At 45.5% G+C, this 15,004-nt stretch overlaps 1 protein-coding gene and 1 non-coding gene across 4 annotated transcripts in view; both read right to left on the reverse strand.

Annotated features, from left to right (window-relative positions):
- Positions 1 to 2,819: 2,819 nt before the first annotated feature.
- FDFT1 (farnesyl-diphosphate farnesyltransferase 1) overlaps positions 2,820 to 15,004 on the reverse strand; it is a 41,085-nt gene continuing 28,900 nt past the window's right edge. For 2 of the 3 annotated variants that reach the window (XM_002756766.7, XM_008979028.5), the window contains 2 exons: positions 14,167 to 14,319; positions 2,820 to 3,725 (listed from right to left, as the gene is read on the reverse strand). In XM_002756766.7, the coding sequence (XP_002756812.1) occupies positions 3,504 to 3,725; positions 14,167 to 14,319 (375 nt within the window). In that variant the 3' untranslated portion in view covers positions 2,820 to 3,503. The remainder of the gene's footprint in view (positions 3,726 to 14,166; positions 14,320 to 15,004) is intronic. The other variant, XM_054243669.2, reaches the window with a different exon arrangement.
- On the reverse strand, positions 8,484 to 8,590 carry LOC118146983 (U6 spliceosomal RNA). The gene has a single exon (XR_004733166.1). It is a non-coding gene; the product is annotated as a U6 spliceosomal RNA (small nuclear RNA).

The raw sequence follows: 15,004 nt of genomic DNA on the forward strand, positions 1-15,004 counted from the left end.
AGGGATCCGGGAGTTCCCATGTGCAGACGTCAAGCTCATACTCCCAACCGATGTAATTGTTTACGCTCCTAGATTCAGATGAGTCAGAGGCTCCTCAAAATATTCTACCATTAGGTAGGATCCAAATAGACTGTATGCCAGACGTACTATAGAATGATAATAGAAGTGGGAGTAGAGGGTAGGGTTACTAGATCTAGCAAACAAATACAAGACGCCCAGTTACTTTTGAATTTTCAGATATGCAAGGGTTTTGGGGTTTGTTGTTTTTGATACAGTCATTCTGTCACCTAGGCATGATCTTGGCTTACTGCAGCCTCTGCCTCAAGGGTTCAAGCGATTCTCATGCCTTAGCCTCCCGAGTTGCTGGGGCTACAGACATGTGCCAAGCCCGGCTAGTTTCTGTATTTTTCATAAAGATGGAGTTTCGCCATGTTGATCAGGGTGGTCTCGAACTCTTGACTTCAGGTGATCCACCTGCTTGGCATCATAAAGCGCTGGGATTATAGGTGTGAGTCACAGTGCCCAGGCATGCAAGCAATTTTTTTAGTCTAAATATGTCCCATGCAATATTTGGAGTATAATTCTAAAAAAGATTTTTCTGGGTGCTGTGGCTCACACCTATAATTCCAGCACTTTGGGAGGCCAAGGTGGGCAGATCACCTGAGGTCAGGCGTTTGAGACCAGCCTGACCAACATGGCAAAACCCCATCTCTACTAAAAATACAAAAATTAGCCGGGCATGGCAGCATGTGCATATAATCCCAGCTACTCTGGAGGCTGAGGCAGGAGAATCACTTGAACCTGGGAGGCAGAGGTTGCAGTGAGCTGAGATTGCACCACTGCACAATAGCCTGGGCAACAGAGTGATACTCCGTCTTGAAAAAATGTTTATCTGAAATTCAAGCTTAACTGAGCATCCTGTGTTTTGTTTATATATATATAATGATAGTTGGTATTTTATTTTTATACTGAGACAGGGTCTTATTCTGTTGTCCAGGCTAGAGTGCAATGGCACAAACACAGCTCACTGTAGCCTCAACCTCCTGGGCTCAAGTGATCCTCCTGCCTCAGCCCCCACACCCTCCAAGTAGCTGGGATCACAAGTGTCAGGCAACATGCCCAGCATCCCATATTTTATCTGGAAACCTTAGTAGAGACGATACTTAAAAGGAAAACAAGCTTTCAAAGAGCTTCAGAATGGAATCAGAGCGAATACCTTTTACACGTCAGTGATGGCAGAAAAGGTACCGAGCTTTATAGATAGAAGAAACCTAAGATCACCCAAACCACACAGCTCAGGAAGTGGTCACACAGGTGATGACCAAGCAGTCAGGAGAGAAGCGTCCCACAGGCCCCGCTCAGACCAAAGCTCTTTCCAGCAGGTTGTCTTACGTGAACCTTAGCAGAACAATCTTAGATTTCAACACACAGATTTGTAACAACCTGCCTTGAAATCTCGAACCAAGTTTTGAGGCTGAAATTTCTTGGAAAATACTGTTAAGTCTAGCTCAGCTGTCTCAACCTTTTCGGCACCAGGGACGGGTTTCATAAAGAATTTTCCCACGACGGAGGGAATGGTTCTGGGATGAAACTGCCACTTCAGGTCATCAGGCATTAGATTCTCATAAGGAACATGCAACCTAGATCCCTCACGTGCGCAGTCACACGTATGAGAATTAATGCCGAGTGGAGCTCAGGGAGCCGTGTTCACTCACCTGCCACTTACCTCCTGCCGCGATGCGCAGTTGCTGACAGCCCACTGAACAGTAGGAGTAGTACCCGTCCCAGGCCTGGGGATTGGGGACCGCTGGTCTGGCTGTATTCCACGTGGCAAGTTATCTTGGCTGATGACAAATATGTCCAGGGCTAAGCCTCAGATGAACCAATTAACTGACGTCTCCCTGGGCCCAAACTAATTTTGGTATTAGTGGTCACAGGAAGAAAGTGTGTTTACAACAATGTAAATCCAACGTTACAAACTGGATGATGAAGCCAGCATCCACGACGGGCTGCAGAAGAGCAGACTATACACTACAAGCACCTGTAGCATTAATGGCTTCTAGAAGGTGCTGAATGCCATAGTGCACTGATTCTCAACCCGAGGGTCCACAGCCCTCCTTTCCATGCTGAGCACCTCAGTGACAGCACATCACAGGCTCTGCCACAATGGGGTAGAGGGGAAGATCAAACCCTAAGCAGCAGAAGTACCATTCTGCTCCCAAGCCAATCACCTGAAGACAGCTTCTGCCCGTCCTGAGACTTGAATAATTTTAAAAAAGAAAAGCTGCTGCAGGGGAAATAAACCTTAAAATTTCTTTGAAACAGTCTCCCTCTGTCATCCAGTGTGGAGTGCAATGGCACGATCTTGGCTCACTGCAACCTCCACCTCCCAGAATCAAGCAATTCCCCTGCCTCAGCCCCGAGTAGCTGGGTTTATAGGCGTTTATAGTCCCACCATGCCCAGCTAATTTTTGTACTTTTAGTAGAGACAGGATTTCACCATGCTAGCCAGGCTGGTCTCAAACTCCTGGCCTCAAATGATCCACCTGCCTTGGTCTCCCAAAGGTCTCCCAAAGTGCTGGGATTATAGGCGTGAGCCACCGCACCCACCTAATTTTTGTATTTTTTCAGCAGAGATGAGGTTTCGCCATGTTGGCCAGGCTGGTCTCGAGCTGCTGACCTCAAGTGATCTGCCTGCCTTGCGCTCCCAAAGTGTTGGGATTAGATGCATGAGCCACCACGCTGGGCCACCAACTCCATTCTTGAGCTCCATCTTTCCCACAAGCAGGCAGGCTTTCAAGTGAACTGTACTTGACAAATGCAGAGCAATTACATTATTTATTATAAAAATCTCAAAAATGTCCACCTTTGCTGGAGGCCAATCTTGTAAAATGGGGTCAAAGGCAATCCTGCTGTTTCTCTCTCAAAACTAAACTCCCTTTGAATGAAAAAATCATACTAGAACACCCAGAATTTTATTCCCAGGCTTCATAATGCAAAAGGCAGTTGGCCTCCTTAGGAAACATGAAAGTATTACCTAAACCACAAATATTTCTATCAACTCCATTCAATCCAATTAAAGAAAACAAAATGATAAAAATAGGAACTGAACAGAAAGTAAATTCATCTTCTACGATTAACATTCAAAGGTTGCTTCAAATTACTTTAATTAATTTTCTAGCCAGGATCACACTAAATAAGACCTCATAACAGTCCCATATGCAGCCATTTCAACTAAAGCATGGCACAGAATGCTCTGACCTGAGCCACAAGCAGCACAGTCACCTCCCCCAAGCACAGGTTGCTGCGGTGAGCCACCCTTTCCTTTTCCTTTCGTGTTTATATTCTTCTCAACTGCATTTCAGTTTCCTAAAGGTCCCAGCCACACAGAGTTCTTTTAGGGATTAAAGTAGAAGGGAAAAAAGTAGAAGCCAACATCCATCCTTGAAGAAAAAAAGTAAATCCATTTCATGGTGAACTTCAGCTTCCTGACAGATTTGAGATCAGTGTTCTCCAGTCTGAACATAGTCTTCCGTGACCTGGGAGAGTGTGGTCAGGTACTGCAAGCTCAGGGCAGCCAAGAGCATGACAAAGGACAGGTAGATGGGGGAGTAGTGGCTTCGGGAGATCAGCTGACAGTTGGGAAGATTCTGCGTCCGGATGGTGGAGATGATCTGCCTCGTTTTACTGGAAGATGGGTCTGAGTCGGGGATTCTATGGTAAATCTGTCGAATGCACAGGAAAATACGGTAAGTGCTGTGTGCTTTACATTTTCCATGGCTATTTACAACAACCCTCCACTGGGAGGTATCCTGTGCCCATTTTACCAACGAGGAAAGGAAGACTCAGAAAGTAACTTACCCAAAGCCACCCCAATGAGAAGGTGGGGATGTCAGCCCCAGCCTACTAATCGCAAAGCCCATCTTCTTCCTGAGCAAACAGGAGGCAGAGGCACGCATGCTACACCCCGGAGGCCCTTGAAAGCGGCGGCCGAACCACACTAATCTTCACATCCCAGCACCCCCCAGTGCCAGGCCCAATAAATATCAGCATAGTTCGCGCGGACCGGCCCAGATCAACACAGAGAAAGGGAAAGACTGGGCAAAAGCAGCTTAGAAACAAGATGGAACATGCAGTGCAGGCCACAGCCTGACAAAGGAGGGCAGGCACAGGAGCAGGGGTCTATGAACCACCCTGGAGCCCTCCCTGTGCCTCCCCCCAATCCTCCACAAGCCTCTGAAGCAAGTGCAGAATCCATCTCTTCCCCTACGTCCCTGGAATGACTGCCTGAGGTCAGGCCCTCAGTGTCTATCAGCTGAGCTACCTGAGTCTCCAAAGTGAGTTTGAGTCTAAGCTTGAACCCTAGAATCTACCTGTCCTCCACACTGTCTCCAAGGAGATCTCAAACCTCTCCCTCATGCCTCAGTGGTGCCAGCCCTATCTCTGGCAGAATAAAGCCTGAGCTCTGTCATGTGCAGTGCAAGGCCACCTGTGGTCCAGGCACACTGCACCCGTCTAGTGTCACCAGCCCTTCCCCACCTCCCTCTCTTCAGTCTAGTAACAATTGCCAGGCCAGGCATGGTGGCTCATGCCTTGGAATCCCAGCACTTTGGGGGTGCCAAGGTAGGTAGATTGCTTGAGCTCAGGAGTTCAAGACCAGCCTGGGCAACACAGTGAAACCCTGTTTCTACAAAATAAAAATTAGCCGGGCATCCTGACATGTACCTGTGGTCCCAGCTACTTGGGGACTGGGGTGGGAGGACCGCATGGGCCAGGGAGATGGAGGTTGCAGTGAGCCAAGATCATGCCACTGCACTCCAGCCTGAGTGGCAGAACAAGACCCTGTCTCAAAAAACAAATACAAAAGCACAACTGTCTGCTGCTGTCTCACCATGCAACACTGCTCACACTTACTCCTCTATGTAATGTGTCACCCATGGCCCTTCAGCTGGCTCTTACCTAGGCCCCCAAGTCTCAACTTCAGGATTACGCCTTCTAGAAAACCTGCCTGCACCTCCAGGTTCAGCCAGGAGCGACCCACTGGACCATATCTGTACCATTCCACTTACGTGGAAATGGCCGTCTGTAGTCGTCACCCCGACTACACTGCACCTGTTTATTCACCTTTCATCCCCAGCCTCGCCCTGTGCCTGGCACACAGCAAGCCTGCAATCATATGTTTACTGAATGGAAGTGACAGGCCAGTTAGCAGGTTACTGTGGTGGGAAGGGACGATGATCTGGGCCATGACTGAGACAAAGCGGGGAGAGGACAGAACAGAACAGGCATTTTTAAAACAGATTTTTTGCCCCAAATTTTCATGATATAATGGATATTCCCCCACTCCAAACATGTCTTATATTCTTGCCGCCCTCTCCCTCAAAACACATGGTAGGAATTTAAAACAAGAAAGTGAAAGAGCATGCCTCCAGGAACATGCTAAGGCTACCTAATATCTACAGTTGTGTTATGAAGGACAGCTAGACGGAGAAAATTGGAGGTGGGGAATGAAAGAACAATTTCTTCTTTCTTTGGAAAAATCCAATTCCTGTAAAAGCAATACAAACATAAATTTAAAAAGTCAAAATTCCCTCACGCTATTCTTCTTTGGCTATAGGCTGCTGTTATTTTTAGATCTTCTGCTATACCCAGCTAAGACAATATATAGAAACGTGCAAAATGTCCTATATATGAGTGTATTATCTAGAATACTGTATAAATCCATATGATTCTACACTGTTCACAGAACATTATACGTACGCACAACTTCTAAAATAAGGTTATAAACATGTTTCTGTACTATGACTCTTTTCACACACATAATATTTGGGGACATTTTAAATGCCAGAACCTACAAAATGATGTCAGTCCTTTTTTTTTAAAACACAATCTGCTTACCATGAATGTACTACAATTTAATAAACTCCCTACCTATGAGGATTGAGGACAAAATGCTACAGTAAGCATCCTTACACACTTTCTGGTAATTTCTGCACAATAAAACCCTAGAATTGCTGAGCCAAAAGGTAAAGAACAAAGGTGTGTGTGTGTGTGTGTGTGTGTGTGTGTGTGTGTGTGTGTTTTAGGTGAAGTCTTGTTCTATCGCCCAGGCTGGAGAGTGTGGTACGTGATCATAGCTCACTGCATCACTGCCACTTCGAGCTCCTGGGATCAAGTGATCCTCCTGCCTCAGCCTCCCAAGTTGCTGGGACCTGGCTACAGAACACAAAGTTTTCACAGGTATGAAAGGATGAAGGTAGAACAGGCAGGACATGGAGACTGCCTACACGCAGGGTATGGGAGAATAAAGAGGACTCCAGGATTCCATGATTGGGTAGATGGCAATATCATTAACAATCAAAAAAGCGTTCACACATAAGGTCTGAGCTGGAGTAATCCAGCAGGGAGGGATGTACACGGTGTGGAGGAAGGAGCTGTGGCCAAAAGTGCCAATCAAGACAGAACCAAGGAAACTCAGCATTTAAGGAGCGATGGAAGCAAAGAAGCCAGAAAGGCATGGAGCAGGCAGAGAGTTACAAGGCTTAACAGGAACACAGAAGGCTTGAGAAGAAAGGCTTTGAGGAAAGTCTGTGCCAGATGGTACAATGGGTCAAGGAAGATTTTTAACTGACCACCTGATGAGTAAATTGGGAGATATCAAATCACTTGGTAACAAGAATTCTAATGACAAGGTAGGAACCAACGCTAGAATCAAGTGGATTGAGGAAACAGGAATAAAGTGAAGTACGCCTACTCTTTTGAGAAGCTTTGCTGTGAAGGAGAGGCAGGGTGGAGGGAGGGACTGGGATGTGCTCACGTTTTGAAGTGAGTGACCTGAGCATGAGCATGAACTAAGAGGGGTGAGCCAGTGAGACGACGGGGTTCAGATGCAAGACAAGTGGAGAATCTTGAGGGGACAGAGACAAAAAGAGCCCGCAGACAGAGGCGTCAGGCTTGCACACAAGCAAAGTGCAGGGGCTCGCAACGTACTATCCTGGGCTTCCTCGCATGGTTCAAAGGCAAACGCAGCTGGGGCTCTGGGGGGAGGACGGTAATAGACAGCGGTGCCTTCCCAACCTACATCCACAGGGATCACCTGTGGTAAAGGCAGATTCTGTCAGAAGAACAGAATTCAAGCTCCAGTTCTAATACTTATTCTGTCACGCATCGAGTAAATGACTATTTCCCTGAACTGCACTGGCAGCTGTAACTTCCCAAGCTGTTAGGATGGATGGAAATGGCCCTGCGGGAGGTCGTCCACGCGAGGAGGACAGGTGCACATCTATAACCCAAACCACCGAAGCCACCGAAGAGCGAAGCAGAGGCACAGGCAGGTTGAGCACCAAGAACACTGTGTCATGGGGGAATTTCATTTTCTCCAAAAGCAGCAAAAAACCAAAAACTAGCTTTCTGTGAGAAAACTATGATTTTCAAAGGCTGAGAGAAAAAAGTTGATGGGGCATATTAGAATTGGTACATTTATGATTCAAAATGGAAAGACAAAGCTTTTGAAATAAAGTTAATGGAAAAAGTTTTCATGACGATGCCACTGACCTATTTATGTATGATATGTGGCTTAGCGTTCCAAACTAGGCTGAATGTTTAAAGCTAGGTGCATCTCTCTCTCCACACACACACACACACACAGGCGTGTCACACACACACACGTCTACAGTGCTGGAAAAAAAGCTGTAAAACAAACTTTGTAGTTTTTTTTTTTTTTTTTTTAAGAAAACTCAATCCTAAATAGATTTTCAGCTGTTTTATATCTGATGGAATTTGTGTTTTATTCGGGCCAGCACTGTTTTAAGCCAATAGAAGATCTGTTTGTTTTGGAGACAGGGTTTTGTCATGTTGCCCAAGCTGGTCTTGAACTACTGGGGTCAAGCAATCCACCCACCTCAGCCTCCCAAAAGTGCCGGGATTACAAGTGTCAGCCACCATGTGCGGCCCAAAAAATACCTTTCAAAAAGTTATTTTTAATTTTCTTTCCCATTTCCCCTTTCAGGAATGAGGAAGACATTTTTTCCTTTGACCCAGGGTCTGACGCTGTTCTCAAGGCTGACTACAATGGCCTCCCAGATCCAGTGATCCTCCCACTTCACCCTCCCAAGTAGCTAGACTACAGGCATGTGCCACCATGCCCAGGGTTTTTTTTTTGTTTGTTTTTGTTTTTTGGTAGAGATGGGTTTTGCTATGTTGCCCAGGCTGGTCTCAAACTTCTCGGCTCAAGCAATTCCTCCACCTTGGCCTCCCTAGAATGCTTGGCCTCCCAAGGAATTGAAGGCATGAACCACCATGCCAAGCCAAAGACTTTTTTTTTGAGACAGGGTCTCACTCTGGCTCGAGTGCAGTGGCACAATCTTGGCTAACTGCAACCTTTGCCTCCCAGGTTCAAGCAATTCTCCCGCCTCAGCCTCCCAAATAACTAGGATTATAGGCGTGAGCTGCCACGTCTGGCTTTTTAAAAAATTTTTATTTTTTTAAATATGGAACACTTCATGAATTTGTGTGTCATCCTTGTGCAGGGGCCATGATAATCTTCTCTGTATCGTTCCAATTTTAGTTTATGTGCTGCCGAAGCGAGCACTAATTTTTGTATTTTTAGAAGAGATGAGATTTCACCATGTTGGTCAAGGCTGGTCTGAAACTCCAGACCTCAAATGATCCACCCACCTCGGCCTCCAAAAGTGCTGGGATTACAGGCGTGAGCCACTCCACCCGGGCAAGACTTTTAAATACAGGCATTCATAAAGTAAAATCTATAGTGATGAGAGAATGATCTCAGAAGTCATCCTCCTGCCCGCCAGTGTCACTTTACTGCTTGTCTTAGCCTTTGTCCTAAAGGCAGAACCGGAGGCGAAAGCTTGTGTGCGGTCGTTTATTTGGAAACAAGTGGAGAGGTGAAACAGAGGCAGGAAGGCCTGGCAAGGATGTGTTGAGTTGGCTTGATCTCGAGAGGCCTTCAAGGAGCCTTATGAAAGGTACCCCTGAGGAGCAGAGGGCACCTCTCTGGGTTGTAGGTACCCGAGTACCAGGCAGTTTCTGCAGCTCATCAGAAGCCAAGAGCAGAAAGCGAGAGGTCTCTGGAGGAGAAGGCAAGGTCTAGCTCTACTTCAAACTGGTTGCTACAGCAGTGGCTAAAAGCCAAGATGAGTGGCAGAGACACACATGGTCTCAGGCACTACTCTTGTGAATGACCCAAATGCCCTGATGCCACCAAAGGCCATAAAATTCACTATGATGACCCTGAGAATAGTTTCTAAGGTAAGTCACGGTTTTGGTATATTGTAGATTTCTTTCTTTTTTTTTTTTTTATATGGAGTCTCACTCTGTTGCCCAGGCTAGGGTGCAGTGGCTCAATCTTGGCTCACTGCAGCCTCCGCCTCCTGAGTAGCTGGGATTACAGGTCCTGCCACCATGCCCAGCTAATTTTTGTATTTTTAGTAGAGACAGGGTTTCATCACAAAGGTCAGGCTGGTCTTGAACCCCTGACCTTAAGTGATCCACCTCCCTCAGTCTCCCAAAGTGCTGGGATTCAAGGCGTAAGCCACCATGCTCGGCGAGATTTCATTTTTTAAAATGTAAGACTTAACCTTTTCAGAGCAACTGTACAAGCAATGTACAAATAAGGGATGATAACATCAGCACCAAACTACCCGCTTACCCATTCCTGGTTATTCTGTGGCTCCTGTAACTTCAGTTCTTCCTTTCACTTTCTCACCTACTTGTGCTCTGTTACCTGTTGTACTTGGAACCATAAGCCACCTTATATGCTTTTGTGAAAAAGGATTTGCTTATTTGGAGTAGATCGCTGGCACCCAAGTGAGTAACAACAAACAAACCAGAAAACAACAGCACTTTACCACGCCCTTCCAGGAGGTAAGGAGTAAGGCCAAAGGCACCTTCTAGATGCTTTGTTGCTAGCCCAAACCCCACTCTCCATTTACTTGAAGGCACACAGGTTTCTGCCAACTCAATTATTCAGGTCTTAAGGACCTACCAGCCTCAGTCAAGGAATTACATCTGCTTGTCAAGGGACAGGTTGTCCCAGACGTTTCATCTACATGCCTGGCATATAGCTGAAGTCAAATAAATACTTGTGTGGTTTTTTTGAGAAAGGGTCTCATTCTGTTGCCCAGGCTGGAGTGCAGTGGTGCCATCTCAGCTCACTGCAACCTCTACCGCCCAGGTTGAAGCGATTCTCATGTCTCAGGCTCCCGAGTAGCTAGGATTACAAGTGTACACCACCACGACTGGCTAATTTTTGTATTTTCAGTAGAGATGGGGTTTCACTATATTGGCCAGGCTGGTCTTGAACTCCTGACCTCAAGTGATCTGCCTGCCTCAGCCTCCCAAAGTGTTGGGATTACAGTGTGAGCCGCAGTGGCTGGCCTGATGATGAAATGACACAGGCTCCTAGAAATGTTCACTGGTGAATGAGCTTGTGCAGTGCTGTGCTAAAGCAGCTCCTCTGCTAGTCCATGCGGAACTTGCAGGTCTCAGCAGTTCCACTTACAACAGTAGAGTATGGAATCAGCTTGATAATCATTTAAAACTCTCACCTATGAACATCTAAACCCCATTAAAGCAAAAATATCATTTGGAAAAAAACAAAAGCAGATTCTGATTTGATACATTAGGTGGGGGCTGATACCTAATGAGCTCCCAGGTGATGGCCGGCGGCTGCTGCCTGGGGACCACCCTTGAGCTGCGAGGCACCCAAGGCCTGAAGTGCCTGATGATGCTCTAAGTGAGCCACAGGACTGGCACAGGAAGCGTGCAGAGACATGAACAAGGTTCTCCCTGCCAAGGAATTCACTTTGGCAGAGAGGGGAATGAGGGTTTCTGGCTGTTTGGCTTGGTACTTATTTCTATCCCAAAATAGCAGGTTGATCTTCTCCTCAGCTGACAGGCGTCCAGGCTGGTTTGAAGTGGAGATTGCTCCAGAGTGGGGTGGAGGGCCTTGCAGAGGGTGGCCACCTGCTCAGGAAGACCTGGGCCACACTCCAAGTCTTCACTGAAGCACTGGAGGCGCAGGAGGAGATCCTCTGGCAAGTCCCTTCCAGGTGCATGCTTGCTACAACACCAAGTCCAAGGGTGACAGAGTAAATGTTTCCTCCTTTCCTACTGCAATGGGCAGATGTCATCAGTGAGGAGAAATAGGATCAGTGTTCATATATGGACACCAGCAAGTGGCCAGATAGCTTGTGACTTCATACAAAATGTTTTCATTTAAAACTTTATTTGTGGCCTGGTGCGGTGGCTCATGCCTACAATCCCAGCACTTTGGGAGGTTGAGGCTGGCAGATCACAAGGTCAGGAGTTTGAGACCATCCTGATCAACATGGTGAAATCCTGTCTCTACTAAAAATAAAAAAATTAGCTGGGCTTGGTGGCGTATGCCTGTAATCCCAGCTACTCAGGGCCTGAGGCAGGAGAATCTGGGAGATAAGAGGTTGCAGTGAGCCGAGATTGTGCCACTGCACTCAAGCCTGGGCAACAGAGCAAGACTCTGTCTAAAAAAACTTTATTTGTAAAATGTCCTTACTGCTGAAAATAAAACTATTATTAGGTTCTACTGCTTAAGACTTAAGAAATCTTCAGAGATTTTTCTAAATCAAATCAACTTAAGTATTAATATTTCTCCCCGGCCGGGCACAGTGGCTCACACCTATAATCCCAGCACTCTGGGAAGCTGAGGCAGGAGGATCAAGAGATCAAGACCAGCCTGGCCAACATGGTGAAACCCTGTCTCTACTAAAAATACAAAAATTAGCTGGGCATGGTGGCGCACACCTGTAGTCCCAGCTACTCGGGAGGCAGAGGCAGAATTGCTTGAACCCGGGAGGCAGAGGTTGCAGTGAGCCGAGATCGCATCACTGCACTCCAGCCTGGCGCCTGGCAACGCAGCAAGTCTTAAAATAAAAAAAAATAAAAAAAAAAAAAAAAGAACCAAAAGCCTTGAGTTTTACTAGGATAACTTTAAACAAAACAACTGATGCCCTACCTCAGAGATCAGCAAACCTGTTATTCAAGGGCCAAAAACTATTTTTAGCTTTGCAAGTCATCCCCTGTTGCAGCTCCTCAACTCGGCAGTTACATTGCAAAAGCAGCCACGGGAGAGATAAACAAATGGGTGTGGCTGTGTTCCAATAAACCTTATTCACAAAAACAGGGTTGTCCACCTTTTCCCTCAAATTATGAATCACAACTAGGACTTAATTCCAACAGTTAAGGAAAACCAAATAAATCTGAATTTTAATATAGCAACAGAATTGGCCACAAAATGCTTAAAAACTGGCTTTTAAAACTATCAATGATCAGAAAAAAACTGCAAAACCAAAACACTCTGAACTACTTACTACATATTATGTTTCTAATTCCTATAAAATGAAGAACTAGTGCTTAACGTGGCAGCATTCCACTTAGAAAGGGTAGCTGAATCCCTTAGAATTGGGGTTAACAACACAGATTCTGATGTCAGACAGACCTGGGTTCAAATTATAACACTAGCCACATTTCCCTAGGATTACTAATAACCAAGGTGTTAGTAATTACAAATCCAAGTTTCCCTAGGATTACTAATACGCACCTACTTGGTCACTACAGCTCAAAATAAGTGCTGCCTACATGGCAAACTGGAGAGTCATTGGTAGCAATGTTTTTGGTCAGTGACTGAATACTTTCATCTAGTCACTACAAAATTTTAGGATTTGGAAAAGAGATTTAGTCTTCTCTTAGACTTCTATAGGTGCCTCTGACAGAAGTGTTGGACATCAGCATTTCTACGTCAGATAGAAGGTAGGGAGGAAATACAAGCGGAATACACAACCTGCAGGGGAAATAAGAACCATTTTGTAGAATTCTGTTTAGATGCAAGTGCTGTTACAAACCATAATCCTGTAAAGGCATAATAAGGGGACAAGAAGGATGTACAAAACCAGACAGCGGTAACCTCCGGGGAGGGAGCTCAGGTTGAGGAGGAATGATGAGGGTCTTGGATGTTTTCATCAACTCTACAGTGTTTCAATCTCAACAAGATCATACCCGAGGATCACAGCATCATCTGGGGCCTCTACTCACCAGATGCCATTAGCACCCCAATCCTGCCAGTTAGAACAATCAAAAATGTCTCCAGACCCTGTCCAATGTCCTCTGCAGGGAGGCAAGCAAATCACCTCCATTTACAAACCACTGCTCTGGCCCTATAGATCACTAGAGATTATAGAGACTTCTGGACTCTAAGAAATACATTTTTGTTTGTTTTTTTCCTTTTTCTTTTCTTTTTTTAAGACAAAGTCTCTCTACCACTCAGGCTAGAGTGCAATGATGAGATCACACAGCTCACTGTAGCCTCAACCTCCCAGGCTCAAGGGATCCACCCACCTCAGCCTCCTGAATAGCTGGGACCACAGGCATGCACCACCATGCCCAGCTAATTTTTAAATTTTTTTGTAGAAACGGGGTCTTGCTATGTTGCCCAGGCTGGTCTTGAATTCCTGGACTCAGGTGATCCTCCCACCTTGGTCTCCCACAAAGTCCTGGGATTTCAGGAGTAAGCTACTGGCCAGAATAAATTTTTTGAACCTAGTCAAATATTAGAGATTTGACCTGAGCAGGTATATTATCTTTTTATAGGATGGTTTTGGTATCTGAAATGAAACTGTCCAAAGAAAATTTAGGGGATAATTGCAACTTGATGGCTTTCCTTGGTCTAAATTCTCAACTGTGATTTTTCAATTGATGCCTGTGACATAATGAAAGTACTGGACTGGGTGTCAGGACGCATGGACGGGAGCCTGAGATCCACTGACTCACACACTGCAACAGCACACACCAGCTTCAACCTCACATTCTTCACCATCAACAAGAGGCTTGGTTGGTCTCCTGCATCATCTTACCGCTCAAAATGTACGACTCTACTCAAGCTCCCTCCTATAGCCTTGCTCCATTTATCTCCTCTCACCAGGGTTCTACACAGCAAGGAGCAATCTGCTCCACTCCTGTGCAGACTTTTTTCCTAATAAAGGGCATCAATTCCTGTCTCTTTAGACCACAGGACAGTGAGGTGTTAGGATCATCTAATATCCAAATATGTTAAAACAAGTGGCATGACTAAATCATAAAGGTGGCCACAAATTATCCAAGCAGATAAAAACCCACCTCTTCCATATACTGATATATGATGGCTTTGACAGCTGGCATGTTGGTGGCATCCATCATCAGGGTCACGGCTTGCCCTTTCCGAATCTTCACTACCCCTCTGAACACCTGCTGGTTATTGTAACAGGCAGCCAAAGTGGCAATGGCCATCACCTACAGAGAGCAAGATGAGAGGGGGAAAAGAAGAGCTGGTCTTATGTCATCACAAAAAGCTAAGAAAATCTGCTGAATGAGCAATGCCAACTCTAATGAACTAAGATGTAACTAATCAAGAAAATATACCCACGAAGAAAGTATGTCAAGATTTTTCCCTTCCCTACTCCTCCCTTTCTCAACACCACGCAGAATCCAGCAGTCTATGCAGTCTCAAAGAGTTCTGTACTTCAGTACACAAGATCCACTGTATTTGGAAAGAACTAAGGCAAGTAAATCCAACATGTTCCATGCCAGAGCAATGGGTTATTACATCTGAAATATGTAATTCAAAATAGGAAGTGGAAGAATTTTCTATTTTACTTGTTTTTCTATTCTTCCTATAATGAACATAACCATTACATTTAAAACTAATGCTGGGGGAGAACAACAGAAAGGGGGTGATTTCCTGTGCTCAAAGCTAAATGGATACATAAGACGTAAGACAGGGATATAGATTTTACTTTCAACCACCATTCAAAGTTGGTCATTAGAACAAGATCAAACCAACTTCCCAACTCAGTTGAATGCTATTGCTTTTTCTTCACTTATTTGCAGTAGTATCTGAAACAACTGGTAAAGGTAACTAAAAAGTGTAAGCTCTTAGCGTACCAAGGGGCTGTGTCTATAGGACCAGGTTGTTATC

Source organism: Callithrix jacchus, chromosome 13 (assembly GCF_049354715.1).
Source record: "Callithrix jacchus isolate 240 chromosome 13, calJac240_pri, whole genome shotgun sequence".
NCBI lineage: Eukaryota > Metazoa > Chordata > Mammalia > Primates > Cebidae > Callithrix > Callithrix jacchus.